The sequence below is a fragment of the Psammomys obesus genome, unplaced genomic scaffold (assembly GCF_907164565.1).
Source record: "Psammomys obesus unplaced genomic scaffold, mPsaObe1.curated_primary_1811, whole genome shotgun sequence".
NCBI classification, from domain to species: domain Eukaryota; kingdom Metazoa; phylum Chordata; class Mammalia; order Rodentia; family Muridae; genus Psammomys; species Psammomys obesus.
The window spans coordinates 56,301,869-56,322,341 of NW_026585895.1; the positions used below are offsets into that span (position 1 = coordinate 56,301,869).

Consider the following 20,473-nt stretch of genomic DNA (forward strand, 5'->3'; position numbering starts at 1 on the left):
TGGATTTCCCTCTGACAGATAAAACTCAGTCGCCCCCTACCCCTCATCCCTACTAATTTGGGGCTTCTGGCTTGGGGAAGCAGTAGAGGTGTGAGGGGAGGCAGATGATAGGATGACACCCCTCAGGACACATGACCTCCTTTGCCTGCAGCACTGCCAAGGAAATGGCCTCCTGGATCGCACGCATCAACTTGGCAGCTGCCACACACTCAGCACCCCCGTTTCCAGCCGCAGTGGGTTCCCAGCGCAGATTCGTGAGGCCCATCCTGCCCATGAGCCCGGCCCAGAGCTCCCTGGTACTACCTCTCCTCAATAACAAGGGGTGTGGGGAGGGCAGAAGAGGATGCAGGGCATCCTGGGTAGACACCCAGCAGGAGGGAAGAGGTGATTCAAGCAGAGCACTAGGCATGGGGCAGACTGGGGGAGGGGCAGCGCTCTGCACCAGGAACCGGGAGTTGGGGAGAGGGACTGCACAACCTGGATCAGAAGTTTGAGAGAGGTAGGGAACAGCGAGGATTAGGAAGACAGGGTCAGTTTCTCCTTCGCTTTTGTCTTCTAGGAGGAGCAGCATCGTTCCCATGAGAACTGCCTGGATGCTGCCTCTGATGACTTGCTGGATTTGCAGAGGAAGTTGCCGGAGCGACGGGGCCGCAGCCGTGAGTTAGAGGAGTACCGCTTGCGGAAGGAGTATCTGGAGCACGAGGTGAGCAGCGTGCTGTCTTTGCCCTGGCCAGCCCTCCTATTTGCTGGATCCTCTGTCACCCTCTCCTGGCTAGGAACCAGGAAGGCTTGGGGCACAAACGCATGCAGGGACACAAATGAGTGGGGTCTGTCAGCATCCTTTGCCTTTTATCCCAAGAACACTTACAGGATTCTTTTTTCTCTTAGGAGTATATTTAGCTTTCCCTAAGATAAAAAAACTAGATACTGTATTATCCCTCCTAGTGCTTTTATTGCCTGCAAGGATTATCTCAATTAACAATTCTGGGATAGGTAACATTAGTATAATATAGTCTATAACCTTCATTTTATAGATGAAAAAACTGAAGCCTGGTTAGTCTGTTCAACCTCAAGTCACACATGTACCTCACACACGGTCTCAATTGGAGTTGATTTTATTCATTCTAGTCTCCCCACCTACATACACTCCTGTTCTGCCATGGCCGTGATTCAGTGCACAGGACCCTAATGCCAAGTACTGGCTTCTGGCATTAAAGACACTGATCAGGGTAAAGACTCACAAGAAAGGAAGGTGGCTTGGCAAGGTGCAATGTAGGAAGAGTGAGTCAGGCAGCGTCTGGAGGTGGGGAGCAAGGGGGGCATCATCAGCAGGCTTCCTGCTCATGCCCACCTGGCCTTTTTGTAGCCCACCCCCTCCCTAGCTTGCAGAGCCACTGCTCCTTTTGCCTTATTGGTTGTCTGCATAACGATGGCTGCCCACTTCCCAGAGGTCTTTGGGTAAGGTAAAGACCCAGCTTGTCCCTATCACAACCCAATTGGGCCTTTTATCCATTGACTAATTCATTCTTTATAAAGTACATGAAATTAATTCACACCCAGCTAACTGCCCAGGTTGGAGCCAGTGGGGTTGTGAATCTGGAATAGTATTCCAGATAGTGGTATACTAGTCACAGAGGCCTGAATTATATAAGCCAATGGGGGGTTGTCAGCATCGTGTTCCACAGATGCCAGTTGTTCTAAGGTGTGGCTCAACCTCAGTAGAAGCTTAGGAGCTGTCCCTCTATTGCCATAGCTTCAAACACCTCTGAACTGTCTACCCTTCAGGAGTCTGGACTGTGCTAAAGTGTGGTTATATGTTGTAGAAAACTCGATATGAGACATATGTGCAGCTTCTGGTGGCCCGGCTACACTTTCCTTTGGGGGACCTGGCTATGTGGGAAGATCAACTTGGGAAGGAAGCTGAAGGCACTCAGGATTCCAAACCCAGCCTAAAGAAGTGTCACTCAAGCCCATCCCTGCACCAGGATGAGGCCCCTACTACGGCCAAGGTAAAACGCAACATCTCCGAGCGCAGAACATACAGGAAGATCATTCCCAAGAGAAACCGCAATCAGCTGTGAAGCCATCGCCATCCCACAGACACCAACACCTGCTCTAGGGTGCACTTGAGATGAAACCTTATGTTGCCAGGACTATGATGAGGGATGAGGCATCCCCCCTTTCTGTGATGAAGGCCGGGGCTCACGTTCCTGTGTCACCCATTCTCTGGCTCTTTAGAACGTTTTTAATCCTGCCATACTTCCTCACTATCCCCCATGGCAGTTCCTCCATCAGCCCATCCCTGACCATTCACGAGCAAAGTTGAGTGAGGACATGGCTCCACTTGCAGAGTTTGTCCCATATGGCTCCATCCCTAAGACACAGAGCAGTTTCACTTCCTGGACACATGTGAACCTGGGTTTCTGGGAGGTAGCTTGAGGCAGTCTAGACAGAACAGCTACATCACTGGGAACAGTCTTGCTTTGGGAATTAGACAGCCTAGCAGGGGAAGGTCCCAGGAGGACAGGCAGGGCAGGGTCTCTCAGGAATTCCTAACCAGCATCTTTTGACCCAGGGAGCAATGTTTCTACAGCATGGCCCACTAGAAGGCAGCTTTATATCAAAAGCCTTGGCAGGTTCAGGGCTCAAGTAGGCTGTGGGGCCCCAAGCTTCTGATCTTCTGGCTACAATCAGCCAGTAGCCCCCTGAAGGGGTGTGTGTGCAGATGAGAACACTGCATGCCCAGGTGTTAATCACCAGAGCAGAGCCTGTGGCCTGAGCCAGGGTCAGGAGTGGGGCCCTCTAGTGTTCTTTGGAGAACTCTTGGAACAAGAAGCCTTTGTTTCCTAAGAGCAATGAGATTGGCTCTTCAAGTGTAGACCACTGTGGAGGGAAAGGGGGTGAAAGAGTGGTAACAGTTGGGAGTCTGCCAGGCGGTGGAGGTGGAGATTAGAGACCTGGGTTCTTAGCCAGATTTGGGACACCGCTTTCTGCAGACACCCCCACCCTCGATGCCCCTCAAAGCTGCATTCCTGAGAGTGTCAGGACCTATTTCTCATTCCCAGGCAACTCCCAGGGCTTTGCTGCCCTGCCTTGGGGAATCCCCTTGTACTTCTTTTGGCTTCTTCCCAGGTATGCCTCTTCTCCAGAGGAGGCTCTGGAGACTTGGAGACTTAGGGCTGTGCCTGTAAGGAGGAGGCTGGGCTCTGGGAGCAGCCACCATTGTCTCTGTTCAGCCATGTGTGCAAAGAGGTTTCTGGCCAACTGGGAGCCTCTGCTTGCCCACCCTTTAGCTGACATGGTGCCTCTCCTGCCTTCCTGCTGGGCCACACATCCTCCCCTCCAATAATGCTTGTTACAACTCTGGGAGCTTGGAGCTCAGCAAAGTGGAGCTAGTCCTGTGGACCAGGGGAGTCTCTGGCCAGGGCCTGGGGCTGGCCCAGGCACCCAATGGGTGTGCAATAAATAGAGCCTACCAAAGAAGCATATGTCTAAGTGTGTGAGAAACAGGGTGTCAGGTAGCTAGGGCCACCTTCAGTGTGGCAGGCTACATCTTCCTTTGCCTTTGTGGGATAATATGCTTTTGTATGTTTATAGAGGGCTCTTTGCATCCATGTATGTACCGTGATACACAGTTACAAGCTACTGAACCTCAGAATTTTTTCATTGTTTTTTCATTTCACAAATGCCCAGTACTAGGGGGTTTGAAATGAACAAGATGTCCCTGACCTCATGAATTTTCAGTCTACCCACTGTTTCCCAGCTGCCACTTTAAGATGCACTTTATCCTTCTGGTGAGACATCTATTCCTATTCCTGCCTCACCTGACTTAGTAGACCTGTCAGGTGGATGTGAACACATGTTTGAAACTTCTTAAGCAACTCAGACATTTTAACGGAATTTAACAGCCACACAAGAGTCCAAGTGTCTCATTGTATTGAGAAGAAAACTTAGCATAGGTAGATATGACATGGCCCAGGATGGAGGCTTATAAGCTAAGTGGATGTGGGTGAGCTCTTTGTCCTCATTAATGGTTCATCCTAATTTCTAATGCCAAACTAAAAAGTAAAGGTTTGTCCACATTGTGAGTGACCCACTCCTTTGCTCATATAGAACATTTATCTCATTTGGATGCCTTTGGATCTGGGAGACTGACCGCCTGGTCCATTGTGTCTGGCAGTCCACTCTAGGCTTGTCAACCTGAACAGTGAGCAGAGTTGATGTGATTGTTGGGCTGCAGTTCTAACATGTGGCCACTGGAGGGCAAGCACACACCTCCCAATCACTGGGCAGGTCAGATGCTTACCTAAAGAGCCCAGCTTGTTAACCAGACTCTTCCTTGTCTTCAAACTTACAGTGACTCAAGCCATGGCTCTCACTATATGAGGAAAACTATCCCTGGCAAAGGCTTGAGATGCTGGTATCTTTCTCCAGCTTTATGGAGGAAGCCAAGAGCTCCCCTCAGACTGCACCTAATTGCCAGGAACAGAAAGCTGAGTGAGCCCCACTGACAGTCCCAGGGATGGAAAGGTCTATTTTCCACCTATGCGCTGTATGAGCCCACCTTCTCCAGGAAGAAGAGGATAGATGGCAAAAGCTCCTAGTCATGAGTGCAGCTCCTGCAAGAGGGTTGCTTTGTACCCCAGACCTTCTTCCATCCAAGGGAGTCCCAGGACCCTAGGGACTACTATATAACCCAGGGTGATACCTGATGTAACCTCTTCCTGGTTTCCTAGGTCCCTGCTCCGATAGCTTTCTGTAAGGGGCATTCATTTGTTGTCAGCCATCATGCAAGATTTAAAAATCACTGTGGCCTGAGGTCTGGACCCTCTCCTTTAAGGAGCTCAGTATCTTATACAACTAGAGACAAGGGAACTATGTGGGAGTTGAAAGCAGGTAGAAGGTCAGAAAAAAAGGGCCAGAGGAAATGGGCCAAGTGTCAGGGGACACAGAACCTGGAGAGAGAAGGATTTTGAATATAATCAAGAAGAATGGCTTTTGCATAGTGCAGTGTTTTAAGCACAGGACCACCAGGGGCATGGCTTGCTTTTAGAGGGATGAGCCAGTCATGGTGGCTCTGCCTCATGCCTGCAATCCCAGCACTTGGGAGGTGATGTAAAAGGATTACCATGAGTCCAGGCCAGCTACAAAGCAAGTTTCTTGGTTACAGAATAAGTTCCAGGCAAGCCTTGGCTTCATTTGTCTCAAATAACAAAACAAAAATGAGGTGAATAAGTAAGGCCAAGGAATAGGGCCAAACCATGATCCCACTTTTGCAATTTTTACATATGTCTAAATTATTTCAAAACTTTTTAAATGTAAAAGATGTGGGCAAAATATAAAGACAAATATAAATACATAAATAAATTTGTAAAATATATAAAATATAAAGCCTACAGTCTTGGAGCAGCCTGGTCTTCCCAGTGCACTCTAGTAGCCAGTCTGCATCACTCCCTGGCAACACCTTTGCCTCTAGCTTTTCTGCCTGCCAGTGTGCCTCACCATTTAACTGGCTTACCCGTTTACCTGCTCGTCTCTTTTTTTCTCTCCTGAAGAAAGGATGGTGCTTGTATGCTGTGATTACAGGGCCAGCATGGACCTCTCTCCGTCCCTCAGTTGGCTCACTTTCTATCCATCCCATTATGTTGCCTGGCAGATGCCTTCCAGTGACACCAACAAGATGAAAAGGACAAAAAGCCTTCCTTGGACTGTTGCTTCCTATGGCTGTCATTGTTCCTCCTCCTGTTTGTGATGAATTTCCAGGGTAGCTGGGCCTTACCAGCTGCTTCTTCCTTGTCTGATCCACATTTCTACCCGGCTCTATTCTTTTCTTCCTTCCCTCCCTAGCCCTCTGTGAAACACTCACTAAAACCATCTATGACCTTCAGTCAGCAAATACACTGTCTTCTCAGCCTTCATCCAAACTCACACCAAGCAGCCTTTGACCCTGTAGGCCACATGATCTGTGTGTACTTCACTGAGGCCCTACAATCAGGCTGCCTCGGGTTGAATCCCTGCTGCATGATGTTTAGTTTTGCTTTGCTTTGCTTTGCTTTGCTTTGCTTTGCTTTGCTTTGCTTTGCTTTGCTTTGCTTTGCTTTGCTTTGCTTTTGTTAGCTGAATGGCCATGGGCCAGTTATTCTGCCTCTTACATTTCTATTTGCTTCTCCAAAAAATAGGGACAATAACACTACTTACTTCACAGAGGAGGGAGTGGAATTGTGCACGTAAACACCTCACACAATGCCTGGAAGGAAAGCCTGCCAGGTTAACTATTAGCTTGGAGCCTCCCTGCGTCACCTAAAGCCTCCTTGCCTTCTCCTGGCATTGGCTTCAAACAGCCATCTTGTTTGGAATTGGTCCTCTACACTTGACTTTCCTTCTGTCCAGAGGTTGCAGGTAATGAATTTTGTCTTGTATAGGCATTAACAGTATCTGTGTCCATGTTTAGAACACAGATGTTTTTCTCTTATTCCTCTGAGGTGCCATATCCTGACCTAGAAGGTAGGAACAACCTGACGGATACAAGGAGGACCCTTTAGATCCTGGCAGTGCAAATAAATAAACAATACTTATTTCCTTCCTGGAAGATTCCATCCCAAATCCATGAGTCTGTCTGAGTTAGCAGCTGTGGGTCCATACCTGAGTCAATAATTTAAACCAGTTCCACCTTTGGAGATGGCGTGAGTGAGGCCAGGATCATCCAAAAGATACGGGCTGAGAATTTGCAAACACTGAAAGACTTTATGATTGGACAAACTTAGAAAAAAAACCCACATGCCACTCCCCCAACCAAGTCCTCCTTGGGTCTCCTACAGTTACTCTGAAATAAATTATTCCCTTTCTTTATCTTTTCCCATGTTTTCCTTCTCTGTGTCCCCTACCCAGCTCTCAGCTCTCTGCTCTAAGAGGAATGTAACTTTCAAGGGCCTTTCAAGGGTCTGTAGTGTCAAAGAAAACATATCTCAAAAAAAAAAAAATCCTTTCCTCCTGGGCCTGTCAGCACTCCTCAGGGCTTCTTCCTTCTATGGTCCTTTCCTATTTGTTTCTGCTTTAAACTCAGCTCTCTACAAGGACCATGCACCCTCAGAGGCCCTCATTGGCTGATTCATTGGACTTTCAGAAGAACTTCTGGGAAGTGTCTCTGAAGGGAACCTTATTCATCTGAATTTTGGGCCTGGAGTTCTGTCTATAAGACACCCTATTCAGTACATCTTTCTGGAAGTATAGAGCACTCTGTAGATGTCATTTATTACCCCCCACACACACAATTGGACTTAGCTTCATCTCTCCAAGAATTGTCTTCTGACTCCCCACACTAGGAATTATTCTGAGATAATTCTTCCCCAGCTTTGAAACACAATACCTTGGAACACAAACGTATTGTTACCCAGTGGCTCTTTGCCTTGTGGATCTTTGTTTCTGTCTAGGACCTGCCACAGGGTTGGACAGGGAAGAGACACCTCCCTCATCTGAACTATGCAGGCCATGCTGCCCATGTGTCCTAGCCCCTTTCTTTCTGTATTCATTCCCCACTTCAACCTTGGGTTGGATCTAGCTTGAAACCTTGATTTCATCTACTATTATCTCCCTTGAGACCCTGACCTTGTCTGTCTCCTATGTCTGTGCTCCAAATAATGTCCCAGTGGTGAGGAACAGGAGAGAGAGCATTGAGACCTTCTTTGCTCAAGATGTTCTGAATCTTTGTGCTCCCACTGGGCAGAGCCTGGGAGTGTCCATCTTGGCTGTTCCTGGTAGATGTTACCATAGGCATCCACTATGGGAAATTGAGCCTGGATTGGCTGCTGTGACTTTGAGGGACTCAATCTCACTTAGCTTCCTTTTATCAGGGGCAAGGTGAATAATTTCCTTTTCAGCCCCAAATGTTATCGGAATAGTACTTCTCCTGAGAACCAGACACTGAATGAGACCCAGCTCTGTGACTATGATCACCTTCCAGTCCACAGCTGGAAGACTCAAGGCCAGCTAACCAGCTCTGCTGCCACTCAAGACCACTTCCTCCCCTGGCGTATTCTCTGTGATCTCAATGTTTTATTATTATTATTATTCATATCTAACTAATTTACTACATGCATTTCCTGTGAGCTGTCTCAAATTCTCCATGGAACAACATGGGGAATACATTATTATTTAAAATAAAATAAACAAAGTGTCAGTGTGGGGGGGTTAGTCTGAAAATTCCTTAAGGGCAAAGACCATGTCTGTTTATATAGCACCTGGCACAGTGTCAAATTAAGGCTTAACAAATGAATTTAGATGAATAGAGGGAAGAAACTGCATGAACTCTCTGTCTCCATCCTCCAACACCCTCTTTGCTAGAGGCTGTGTCCTCATGCTGACCATAGATTCTCATGCTGCTTCTGACCACTCAGGTTGGCCTACCAATCCCACATGTCCCCATACTTGTTATAACCTACCTGCTCCTTGCACATGCTGAATTCACAATTGTTACTTGTCATTCCCAGACAAGGCCACACCCATGCCTGGCTCAGAGCTTTACCCCTAAACAACTCACCTAGCCTCTCACACACTGCCCTGACCCAGCAGGCTTGCTCAAGGCTGGGCAGCCACACATTTCCTAGGAAAGGCCACCAGCAGAGGAGTCTGAGGTTCCTGTCCCCACATGTGCCTTGGCCCTGTGGGGGCCTCAGCCAGGCAGGGACCTGGCAGAGGGAGGGAGAGGATAAGCTGCCTTCAAAACTCCAGATGCAGCAGTTAAAAAGAGGACAGAGGCAATGATCCTTCAAATTGCCACATCTGTATAATCTGCCTTTTATTTTCTGCTTCATGAAGTTTTATTTCCTATTATTTATTCACCTCCCCGCCCTCCCCTTCCCCCACCTCTACTCCTCCTTAGCAGTCGACATGCTCAGATGGATCCTCAGCCTTGGTCTGGGTCTGGCCACCCCCACCCCACAAAGCCCCTCCCTGACTGGCTGCTGAGAGAAGGCACCTGCTCCCCCTCCTCTAAGTCCTTTGCTCTCTCACCCAGGGCCTCTGGGGGCTGCAACTCTCCAAATCCTTATGTTCTAGCTTTTAAGTAACCTCCCTCCATCTTCCAAGTAGAGTCCTGATAAAGCACATGTGATAGGGGTGGGCAATCATGGAGGTAGGGCTTGTCTTCAGGCCCTATCACTGTCACCATCCTCCAGAGTCCTGAAACTCACTGCTAGGTGATATCTCCACTCCATATTCTACTCACTGCACACATTTTTTCTCCTTTGCTGAGCTTGTCATCTCTAGCTCCCCATTGATTCTCCTAATCTCACTGGATTCTCTCCAGTGATGTGGGCCTGTGGCCAGGGAAGATGAGGGACGGTGTACCAGTAAAATGATGCAGGAAGAGACATCCATCTTGTGTTGTGTTGTTTACAGCCTGTGATGGTCCATCTCCCATTTCCTTTACCAGGTTCAAGAACAAAGAAGCAAGTCTAAGTGGGCTCAGTCTAAGGGCCTAAGTGCCAGCTTTTCCCATGAGCTAGAGCCAGGACAAGACCAAAAAGGTTGGTTAGAATGGCCAGATGGGCATTTGGGAAATGATGATGACATCATTTTATTTTTCTAATACTAAGGATTGAGCTCAGAAGTCCTATGTGGTAGGCAAGCATTCTTCCACTAAGCTACACATCCTTAGCCAAGGAGCTTCGCTGCTCCCTCTCTGGGTCATCGGCAGAGGCGAGCTTACAGGCACTGCCCCTGGTGGCCAGCAGAAGGAGGCAGTCAGCTTCCTAGAGGCCTGGAGCAGCTGAGAGGCTTTCAACTATATGTATTCCTTGTGGTTTTCATTACTTTCCTGTTTGGCTCTATGATTGTGTAAAATTCCCATTTCTAAACACTAGGATTTTTGTTCTTTTTGGAGTATATGTGTGATAATTCCTATTTGGTTTATCTTGGGGTTTTTGTTTTGTTTGTTTTGTTATTGTTTCTCATGTGTTTGCCAAAGGAAATTGCTCCATTGCAGGTGATTCATAGAAGACTTCTAAATGAGTGGACTGATGAGTTAACAGGAGTGGAAGCAGGATCTTCATGTTCCTGCTTCGATAGATTATGTCAAGCCAGGGTTCCCTAGCTTCTGCCCCATCCCAGCATCCTTTAGAAGTCTGGCTGTAGTTACACAAATTAAGCCCAAGTCTGGGTAGGTGGGGCACCAGAAACCATCCCAAACAAAGGCCACATTCCAAATATGGATGTGTTGCCACACATATAATCAGGAGGTAGAGGCAGGAAGATCAAGAGGTCAAGGTCATTGTAAGCTGTACAACAAGTTCAAGGAACAGAGACCATGTCTCAAAAAGTAAAGAACAAAACAAACACCCAGACATAGAAATACAATGTTTATTTGATGGATAGAAAACTATTTGCAAATTTAGAAGAGGCTTCTTACCCAAGAAGGTCAGGTCACACCCTTTAGAGATTTTACCAACTCTACTGCAATCCCATCAAAGGCTCAAGGAAAACACCACTCTGATGGAAGTCAAAAGGAACTGAGAAAGAATGCCAGCCAGAGGGGACAGAAGCCAGCCACCCTCTATACTCTGTGCCTGGGTTCATTTAGCAAAGTCTTTTCGCCAAGGAAAACTAGGTAAAGACCATCTTGAAACAATAGCTAACAAGTTCTCATGACACCCAGAAATAAGACAAAGGAGACTGTAGTCCCCTTATCAGCCAGAGGCAATTCAGGGTAGAAACTGTCTCACTGTTACAGTAAACACCTCCTGACCTTCTTCTCTCCCAGAAACAGAAGGCCAGACCTGCACTCCTCACCCCTACTTCCCACCCTCCTATCTCAGTTCCCTTTCTGATTCTGTTCTGCCCTGGTAGAAAGCAGGTTTACTTTCTGATCAAGCTCATTCATTTTATGGACAATTTCTTTTCCTCCCTCAGCAAGTAAGTCTTCTGGGTTCTCTCACCTCCCCAGGGGCAGGACTGTCAGAGGAACTAATGCTGCCCACAGCTGGGAACCTCCCTGCTCTGGGCCAGCAGGAACACTGTTAGGACAGAGGCTGAAAGGGATGGGGCAGAGCCACCTTAGTGGTGGAAAGATACAGTGCTCTAGGATGTGAGCTTCCTGTCGATGCTCCTAGTGGGGCCTGGACTGAAACTAGGTGGTAAGGTGTGTCTTAGTTGAGGAGAGGATGCCCTAGGGAGGATTTGAAAATGGCAGGGCTGTGGGAAGGACACCCTTGGCAGGGGGTCAGGGTCCCTAGACTGGGTAAGGAGAGCCGTGCCTGGGGGAGGTGCCCTGCTTCTGGGAGGATCTGCTAGTTATGGGAAGGTGCCCTGCCGTGGGGTGGGGGGGACAGTGGCCTTAACTGAGGAAAGGTGGCCTGGCTCTGGGGAGAAGTCCATTGGAGAGAAAATTGTGGAAGAAAAGGAGGGAGCAGGGGATCTCAGAGAGGGGAGAGGGTGGGAAGGGAGGCTTGATGAGGGGGCGGGTGTTGGCTTCATGCTGTTACTAGTTTGATTTATCCCTAATGAGTTCTCAGCACATGGCTGCTCCCGGCTCACTCCAGGGGCCAACTCGGCCTCCTGTGGGCCAAGCCCACCCCGACTTCGCAGCAACAGCGGCTGCTCGCTCAGAAAAGAGCCAATTTCCACGCTGCATAGTCCGCTTCACTCAAGGGAAATCACATTTCCCTGGGAGAGCCGCAGGCAGTGTTTCACTCCCCAGCCTGGCCCATTGCCACAGGGCACAGATGTGGTGGAGCTCCTGCTCCTCCTCCCCTGGGCCTCCTCCCTGAGCGTCTGAACCCTGCTCCCCAAATCTTCCAAAGCTGCTGCATGGCCTGGTGGCTCAAGAGAAGGAGGTTGCCCAGGGAAAGCTGCCCGAGAAAGGGGAGACCTGTGCTGCCTGCGCCCTCCAGAGAACACCAGGCACCTGGACTCTGTTTATGGAGAGTGGTTACTGTGGTGAGGTAACGAATAGTGCCTGTGCACACATGCTGTGAGTCTGCCCAGAGCCCCAGGGACAAGGCAGTACCCATCCCAGGGTCTGTGTTGCGGAGGGCCCCAGAGAGCCAAAGCAATGAGGGAGAGGGAGGAGAAGGCCTCCTTGCCTGAGCCTATACAAGATCTCCAAGCTGTTCTCAAACATGAATCTACACCACTTAAGATGCCAAGCTCCTTCACAAAGAGGAAAGGAATAACTGCTTGGAACTCAGCAGAAGAGAAACAACAAAAAAAAAGAAGTAGAAAGATGAAGAGAGAGAAAAGGCTATTGTGGGAGGGAGGGGCTTTCCCCAGAGATGCTTGGGCTCATAATTACCTCACAAAGTAATTATGAAGGAGTAATCACCTCCCCACAGAGGGAATGCTTTCTGATTCTAAAGGGTAGGTATCTGGGAGAACTTGGGACCAAGGGCAGAAGGGAATTATTGAACAGCCTGACACAGCCATGCCTCAGCAGATCCCATAATGCCTTCTGCCTCTGCCTTGGCCTTTTATCCAGAGCTACTGCTGAGTAGCCATAACTGACCCAGTAACCTCTATCCCTCCCCATGAAGAGAAGGGCATGTGAGGTCTCTCTGAAGCATGGCCACACCCATACTCACACAGCCTTAAAACTGAGTGAATATTAGGCCTCTACTAAGGGATTCAGTACTGCTTTCAACGATTTTATGAATTAGATGATGACCTCGTTAAGTTAGCTCTTGGTCTCAGTTTCTCCAAGTGCAAAAAGAGACCATTGTTCAGAATGTGAACAAATGAAAGCAGACCTTTGTGTATGTGGGGGCTACTGTAAGGCTCAAGGAGGAACGAGATCAAGGAGAACCAGAAACACTGTCCACAGCCCCATCTGACAGGCCAATGGTGAGGCACAAGCTCACTGAGAGTGGACACCGAGATCTTCAGTCCCATTCCCAAGGGAATTATCTCAAGGGGTAATTACAGTAAACTCTGGAGAAAGATATTTGGGGTAAAGTAAGGCACCAGACAGAGGGGGCAGATGGGAATGGGGAAACCTTGTTGAGTCTATCACTATTTTATTTCAGGATTTGTGGACTATGGTCACTAAGCGTTATTCCTTGAGCTTTAAGTTGAATATGTGCCTTGCACAGTAGGTCAGTTACTATTTCTCAGTAACAACTTGTGGCAAGAATTCTGGAGAAATTAGTGAAGGTAAGGAAAGGGGTCTTACAGACAGCCTAGGGAAAGTGGGGAAAGGGCAGGACATACAGACAGCCTAGGGAGACAGGGAAAGCAGTGTAGGGGAGAAAGGTACCTCACATACAGTCTAGGAAAAGTGAGGAAGAGGGGGGCATACAGACAACCTAGGGAAGGTAGGGAAATGGGGGCTTACAGACAGCCTAGAAAAGGTAGGGAAAGGGGGGATTGAAGACAGCCTAAGTAAGGTAGAGAAAGAAGAGCTTTACATACAACCTGGGAAGGTGGGGAAAGGGAGACTTACAGACAGCCCAAGGGCAGGTCTTGGAGGGACAAATCAAAACGTCTTCTCTTCCCCAACCACCTTCCTAGCTTACAGTTTGGCAGCCCTGCCTGTGTACCTGGGGCCCACTCTTCCTCCAGCAAGAAACCTAGTCATTGCTCGTTTTACCATCTTGGGCTTGCTGTAAGCTCCTGGTGACCTGGCACTCTGCTAAAAGGTACTGGGAAGCAGGGAAGATTGAGGATGGGGGGAATGGGTGATGGATAGGAAGTGCTGCCTTTAAAGCGAAAGTCTCTTTACCAGGGCAGTGGAAATGGTTGTTTCAAGTGCCATGGAAAAGAGTGAGGTAGGTTCTCAGGGCAAACACCTCATCCTAAGTCCTCCTGGTAACAAAGGTTATTCCTCCATAGTGCACAGAAACCAGGGCCCTCAGCTCCCCCTGAAGAGTGAACTAGTCCTCTCAACTTGTAGTCACCCACAGGTGTCCCCTCACATACCCCCGGCGTGAGCATGGCCTTCTGGCTCAGCCTCAGAACCACTTCCCAACCTTTCTTCTTTGTGTCCTCATATGCCACAACCAGTCTTCTCCCAGAACCACCCTAAGTGCCGAGGTACTTTGATTAGTCTCATTCACACAATATACATCAGAATGCTTTCTGAGCCCCAAAGGGGTCTCTAGTTTGACCTTTGATAGAGTATTAGAATAGATCTTGGCAAGTACCTGCTGATGCTGGCTTATACCACACAATCTCCCACTCTGCGCTTAGTTTCCTGCAGTGACTAGCCGAGCTCAGAAAAGGGAAGTTAAGCTTTGCATCAAACAATTATGCCAGATCCCTCTGGTCATTTGGGACTGTCAGAGGCACATAGTGTTTCTGAAGGAGTCTTGTTTATAAATGCAAGGATCACTCTGTAGGAACACCATGAATCTCAAAGTGATTTTCAGTTGTTGATTGCCTTAGGGTGGTCATGAATCCAGTGGTTCAGAGCCATGAAAAGCTTCAGTAAGCTAGGCTCCAGATTCCTACTTCCAAGCTTACAGACAGGAAATTCCTGTTTTAAAAAGATGAGCCTCATTCCAGATACCCATGAACAATGGGGACAGGATTTCTTCATGGGAAGTTTCTCCTCATGACACAATTAGGCCCATCCCATACTTGCCCATTGCATGTTCCTGAAACCTCCTTTGGGGTAGACCTGAAGAGGTAACAGCTTTAGCTCTCAATGTCTATCCTCCCAAGCATGGAGGATACAGTAAGCACCTTGAATAGAGTATTGGAGTGACAAATTCTCCCTTTCACCAAACTTGACCTAACTATCTTCCCAGGTATCCTGTCCCTCTTTCCATCTGGGTCCAGCTGAGGGGAGGGTTCACGTAGATGGAAACAGCTCCCCTCCTATGTGGAGAGCAAAAGAAAATAAAGCATTGGTAGCAAGCTCCCGCCCAATCCTTGCTTGTATCTAGAACCCTCCAGTATTCCTGAAGAGGGAGGGTCCTGTGGTGTTGTTTGAAAGTGCTGGATTTAGAATAAGATCTAGTTGAATCCATGGCTTCCCACTTTTACCACATCATCCCATGTCTTCCAAAGCTCAGTTTTCTCATTTGTAAAATTGGGCTGACCTGAACTTGTCTTCCTCAATGGCCCCCACAATGTGCCTGACACGAAAGAGAAGTCTGTCTTCTTGCTCCTTCAGCACCATGAAGAGCAAAACCACTATTTATATGTGGGAGCCCCACCCCTGATAGTTATTTGTGGATCTCCTCCAACTCACAACCCAACTCCGGATTTCAGATAATACCAACTGCGTATGGAGAGTATGACTGGCATGGCCCTGTGACACACTAGGAATAACTGGTTTACCCAGCACTGGACATCTATTAAGGGCAAGGAGAGACTACTAAGCCAGGGTATCTAAAATGTCTAATCTCTGTCTTCAAAGTGAGTGTGTTAGTCACTTGGTTCTATGCTTACAGGCGTCCATCCCCAAGATGCCCCAAAACCTGAGACCAAGAGTAATGGTTTATTGAGTCATGTGGTAATGGTGGGTTGTTAAAAAAGGGGTGAGGGGTCAAGGAGAAAAGCCCACATAGTAGGGAGACAATTCAGAGGCCAAAGTCTGGGGGATGGAAAGAAGGAAGCTTGACCCAAACAGAGCTTCATTTACGGTATTTACAGTGAGATTGGGGGGGGGGGGAGCTGAGGAGCCAGGAATCTTGTTGCTGGCTTCTTCGGTGGCTGTGTGGGCTGAAGCTGCAGAAAGCACACTTGAGTTGGCAGGGCTGTTGAGAAGAGGACGTGGTCCCAGCTGTCATGTCTTGCTGTGCTCCGTGTAGAGCCTCACTGCCCTTCCCAGAGGACAGGTTCATGCTGCCAAAGGGATGACCCGCTGGATGAGAGGCTAGAGGGTGCTTGTAGGCTCACAGCAACAGGGAAGGGAAGGTCAGCTGACAGCCCCAGAAAGTTGCTGCCCAGAAGGTGGTTGAGGCTAAACATGGTAACAACTCCTGGAATGGTTGATAGGTAGAGCCTTGGCCCTGGACTATGACTGTGGGCTAGAGGACTTGCTTACTGTCCATAATTGCTGAAGTTGTACTGATGAAGATCACACAGGCGGCCCTTGAACACCCTCAGACACGTCTGCCTCTAAGTTCTTTGTGAACCCTTTTTCTCTCCTTTGGTGGGTACCAGCCTGGGTATAAGCCTCCTCTAATTTTGTCTCTTTTTGAAATGGGATGGTTCTTGTTTCCTGGAACTCCTGTCACTCACAAAAGGAATCTTGAAGGACAGTTTGGCCTTCTCCAAGGTCATCCTGACTTTCATGGTTCATTTAATTGACCACACAGGGAGTGCTGGAATTGTGGTTATTTTTCATGTAATAAATAAAGATTCCTTTGTGTGACTCTCTGGGGCCTGTCTCAGGCCAAGTCCTCCTGTTGCCTGGCTGTTCCCACTGTCCCCATGACAACTACAGATGGTCAAAGGCTGTGGCAGAGGTGGGTGGTGCACTTGGCCTTGTTGTAGAGCTGTAATAATATGGGGAACCTGGACATTAAAACAACAACATCCTGGTCAGAGGGGAAGTTATGCTGTAGCGTTCCTCTACATCTGCTGACCTTTAAGACAGCACACGTTAATCATTTACCCCCAGCCCATCTGATCCTCAAAGATTAACTCCTCTCCCACCTTTCCTCCTCTGGCTTCACCTTTGAGTTTCTAGCCTGAAAATGATGGCTTCCTGTCCCCTACTCCTCATAACCGCTTTGACCTTCAACACTCTTGCTTCAAGGAGTAGGCAACAGAGAACAGTTATATGTGAAACCTCACTGGGATGCTTGCTAACCTTGCCTAAATAATGGCAGGTCAGAACATCATCTTCTGAACACCCAAAAGAATTGTACTCCTGGCCAGCCCAAGATGTTTTAGGCTTGAGGGACTCCCACCAAACTCACCAGGAAAGTCCACTTAACCCCAGCAATTTCATTGTCTTTGCCCTTTCTGGCTAAACTTGGAGTTGAACACATCAGTCTGGGAAATGAATGTATCTGGCTAAAACAGCACAAGTAATTCCCCTCATTTCTAAGATATAGGACAATAGGAAAAGGGATTTTAGGAAATGGGTGGTCCAGCCAGTTTGCCAACATGTCTGTGAAACTGGACATCTTTGAGACCACTGCTTCTCTCTGGTTCAGGTTTGCTCTGACAATTGATAGGGCAACCACTTGAGAAGACTCTGGAAGAATTTCATAAGGTCTTTGTGGACTTATTTTCCTCAAAATCTTCCCTAAACAGTTCAGGGACACAAAGCAGGACAGGGGTGAAAAAGCAGTCTGAAAGCTTACTGCGACTCACCTTCCAGATATCCACCCTGAATACTATTCACTTCTCAAGCCAAATATAAAGAACTGGATGGAACAAAGTTTGGTGGTGACTCATGACTATTCTCAACATATTTAGATGACTAATGAACAAGATGGCATCTTGGCCTCAGCTCCCAGGAAGGAGAGCAGCAGGCGATGTGCAGAGAACTGAATCGTGTCTCCTGGCAGGACTATAAGCCCCTGCAGGCAGGACAGCCTCCCTCGGGCTTTGCCTGAGTGTAACTTTGCCCTTCTCTACCCTTGCTTTTCAAGGCTTGATTCTTAAACTTTACACAAAATGTTAACAAATATGGCTGTGGAAAGGAGAGATACAAAAGCTGAAGAATGTTTGGCCTTCTGTTCTGTCCCCTAAACCCAGCAGATACTGTGATCTGCTGATTACTTTTTCTATGACAAACAATTGCCATTTCTCTAGACATTCCATCTAAACTGGAGCCACCCAACTCTTTGGTCTGGCTTCTTTCTCCACCCCAACCCTCCTCTGCCCATCAGAGGGCCTGGACAACCCCAGGAACTTACTCAGCAGGCTGGAGTTGGGAAAGCGCCAGGCTTCGCTGTAGGAGGAATACGGGGTGTGGCTATAGGCATTGCCAGAATATTCACTTCCTGTTGGAACACACAGGCAAGAGACCTGTGAGGTTCATGATACCAGTATGGGGACTGGGACAGGGAGACAGGTCTGTAGGGCTGGCAGGGATTGGCACTGGACAAGGCAAGTAAAACCTTAACAGGGACAGTGGCACTGAGGAGGTCCCCAAGTATGGGTCACTTTGGGTAGCTCCTTCATATACCCCCCAAATCCCTGGGAGGTAGATGTCATATTCTCCATTTTCCAGATGAATAAAGTGAGACTTCAGAAACCCACACAAGTTGAAAATCTGATGTAGCGTGGAAATTGCCAAAACTCGAGGAGTCAGATTCAAATTCGATTTTCTCAGCTACCTGGACTTTGTACGGAAGTGACTTTTCAGAGGAGCCCATGGCAGGAAGAGGAGTCTTGTGATCAAAGAGGAAATCTGTTCTCAGAAGAACTGTGCCCTTGCTTTAGGTAAGTTCAGTGCATGAATTTACACAAGGTATGTCAGGCTACCTCTTTCTGTGAGCTGATCCTTAGTTTTCCCAAAAGAATTGTCAAAGAATTTACTGAAAAATTCCTTTATACAACAGCAATGAAGTAGAAGTTGAGCTGACTACTACACCTATCATTTGTTGTGTAATTTAGAGCTTGCAAAGCATGTTTCTGCAAATCATGCCCTCTACATCTCTCCCAACCATCCTATAAAGTGGTCTCCCACACCACCAATTTGCAAAATGGGAAACTCAAGTGAAGCCTGAGTAAGTGATTTGTCTCCACTTACACTGTTGACCAATGATGGTGCATGACCTTAACCTTAGAACTCATGATCATAAATTCCAGGTAATTCCTTCAAACATTTACCAGATGACTTCATTTACAGATACAGCCAGATTCTAGGCAAATTTAATATTCAAAAGTATGTTTACACAGTCTTCTGCCAACTATGATTGTGATGCTAAGTCCTTTCTATGATTTTTTTCACCTCCTTCCGACTTTGGAGTGAAGGTTTAAAACTCCTCAGCTCTGCAATTCACTGGTCTGAAGTCCAGTCTCCATCTTCTACTTCTAGGCTTGGATATAATCTGTCTCTGTGTCTCTCTGTATCTCTCTGTCTCTGTCTGTTTCTCTCTCTCTCCCTCCCCCTCCCACTCTCTCTCTGTCTCTCTCTCTCTCCATGTGTGAGCCTCAGTGTCCTTGGCTATTAAATGGGGCAAACTCTTGTCCCTATCTCATGGGATTTTGGGGAGAATTAAACGAAATGGTGAGTATTATATGCTTAGAGTCATGCTCTTGATAAAAGCAACATCAATAAAGGTTGGCTTCTCCTTATATTCTCCTGAAACAGATGCTTTTAAAAAACTTCAGAGGATACTCAGATCAGTCACACAGTAAATCTTAAAGCATGGGCTGGACTTTAAGGCAGGAATCCCTATTGAGGGATGTTCATTGTATAGGAGGGATGGAAGCCGGAGAAGAGCCTTGGGAAGGGAAAGGTTGCTGAACCCTCTATGTGTCTAGGGGTTTCATACCAGGCAGCAAGCTCACAGTGTTTGGGTTAGGGACAGATCTGGAAGAAAATACATGTATAAGAAGAAAGGGGGTTGGGAAGGAGAGAAGAAAACTAAGAAATTATCTAATCTAACTATTTACTAATGAATGAAGAAACTTCTTATATTTTTGGTTGTGAGCCTAGCCTTTAATGGCTGAGCCATCTCTCCAGCCCAAATGAAGAAACTTCTATGCAGAAGTCCTCAAGGCTTTTTGCCAATGCCACAATGCTAAAGAGCCTCCTGGTTACCATGACCCTCTACCAGTGTTTGCTTCTATAGCCTACAGTGGGAAGTAAGCCTATTTACTATTGCTGTGCTCTCACTTCCCTGGTTTCAGCATTCCCTTGGAGGAGGCCAATTCTGTTCTGGCTTTACAGTGAGGGCTCCCATCCTGTGCTCTTACTCTGGCCTCCAAATGCTGAACATTGGCATCTCTAAAGGACAAGGAAAAGAGCTGAGGAATTCAGTGTGTGAGCCCTCCCTTTGTGTCACTCATTAATGCATTCACTCACTCGGCACAATATACACTACATGACTACCTCAGTCACTGGGAAGCTGGGATAGAGGTTGCATCTGGGTAGATGGTACATCTTGGAGTGTGGCATCTGTGTGCTACCATATCTGTCAACCTATGTATAGCCACAGGTAATGAAATGTCACTGCCAGTTCCCCTTTGCTCTTATATCAGATGCTACTAGCCTCTTTCTCTGTCTCAGGGTTTCTGCCCTCACTTCATAATCTATTCTAATCAGGCTAGTGCCAATCTATGCAAAGTGTCTTAGAATCAGATCTGATAATTCCAATGATGGCTTCAACAGCAGCAATTCCCTTGGCCTCCTAGTCCCTAACTTCCTTTGGAATCTGTGTCACTCAGTCACCCGAATTTCTTTGCAACTTGCCTGCTTTTTTCTACATACTCTCTTCTGGCCCCTTCTTTACCAGAACTCCAAATCATGTAGAAGAATCAACCCCAACTTCATTTTAAAGCCTATCTGAGATATGAAGCTTGGTATTTAGTTAACCCTCTCAACTCTGTTATGGCCTCTGAACTCTTGATT

The 20,473-nt window shown here is 47.6% G+C and overlaps 1 protein-coding gene across 4 annotated transcripts in view; it reads left to right on the top strand.

Annotated features, from left to right (window-relative positions):
* Positions 1-20,473, top strand: part of Psd4 (pleckstrin and Sec7 domain containing 4) — a 73,724-nt gene that overhangs the window by 27,839 nt on the left and 25,412 nt on the right. For 3 of the 4 annotated variants that reach the window (XM_055600261.1, XM_055600263.1, XM_055600262.1), the window contains exons 14-17: positions 152-296; positions 560-703; positions 1,824-2,009; positions 18,227-18,336. In XM_055600261.1, coding sequence (XP_055456236.1) covers positions 152-296; positions 560-703; positions 1,824-2,009; positions 18,227-18,336 — 585 coding nt within the window. The other variant, XM_055600264.1, reaches the window with a different exon arrangement.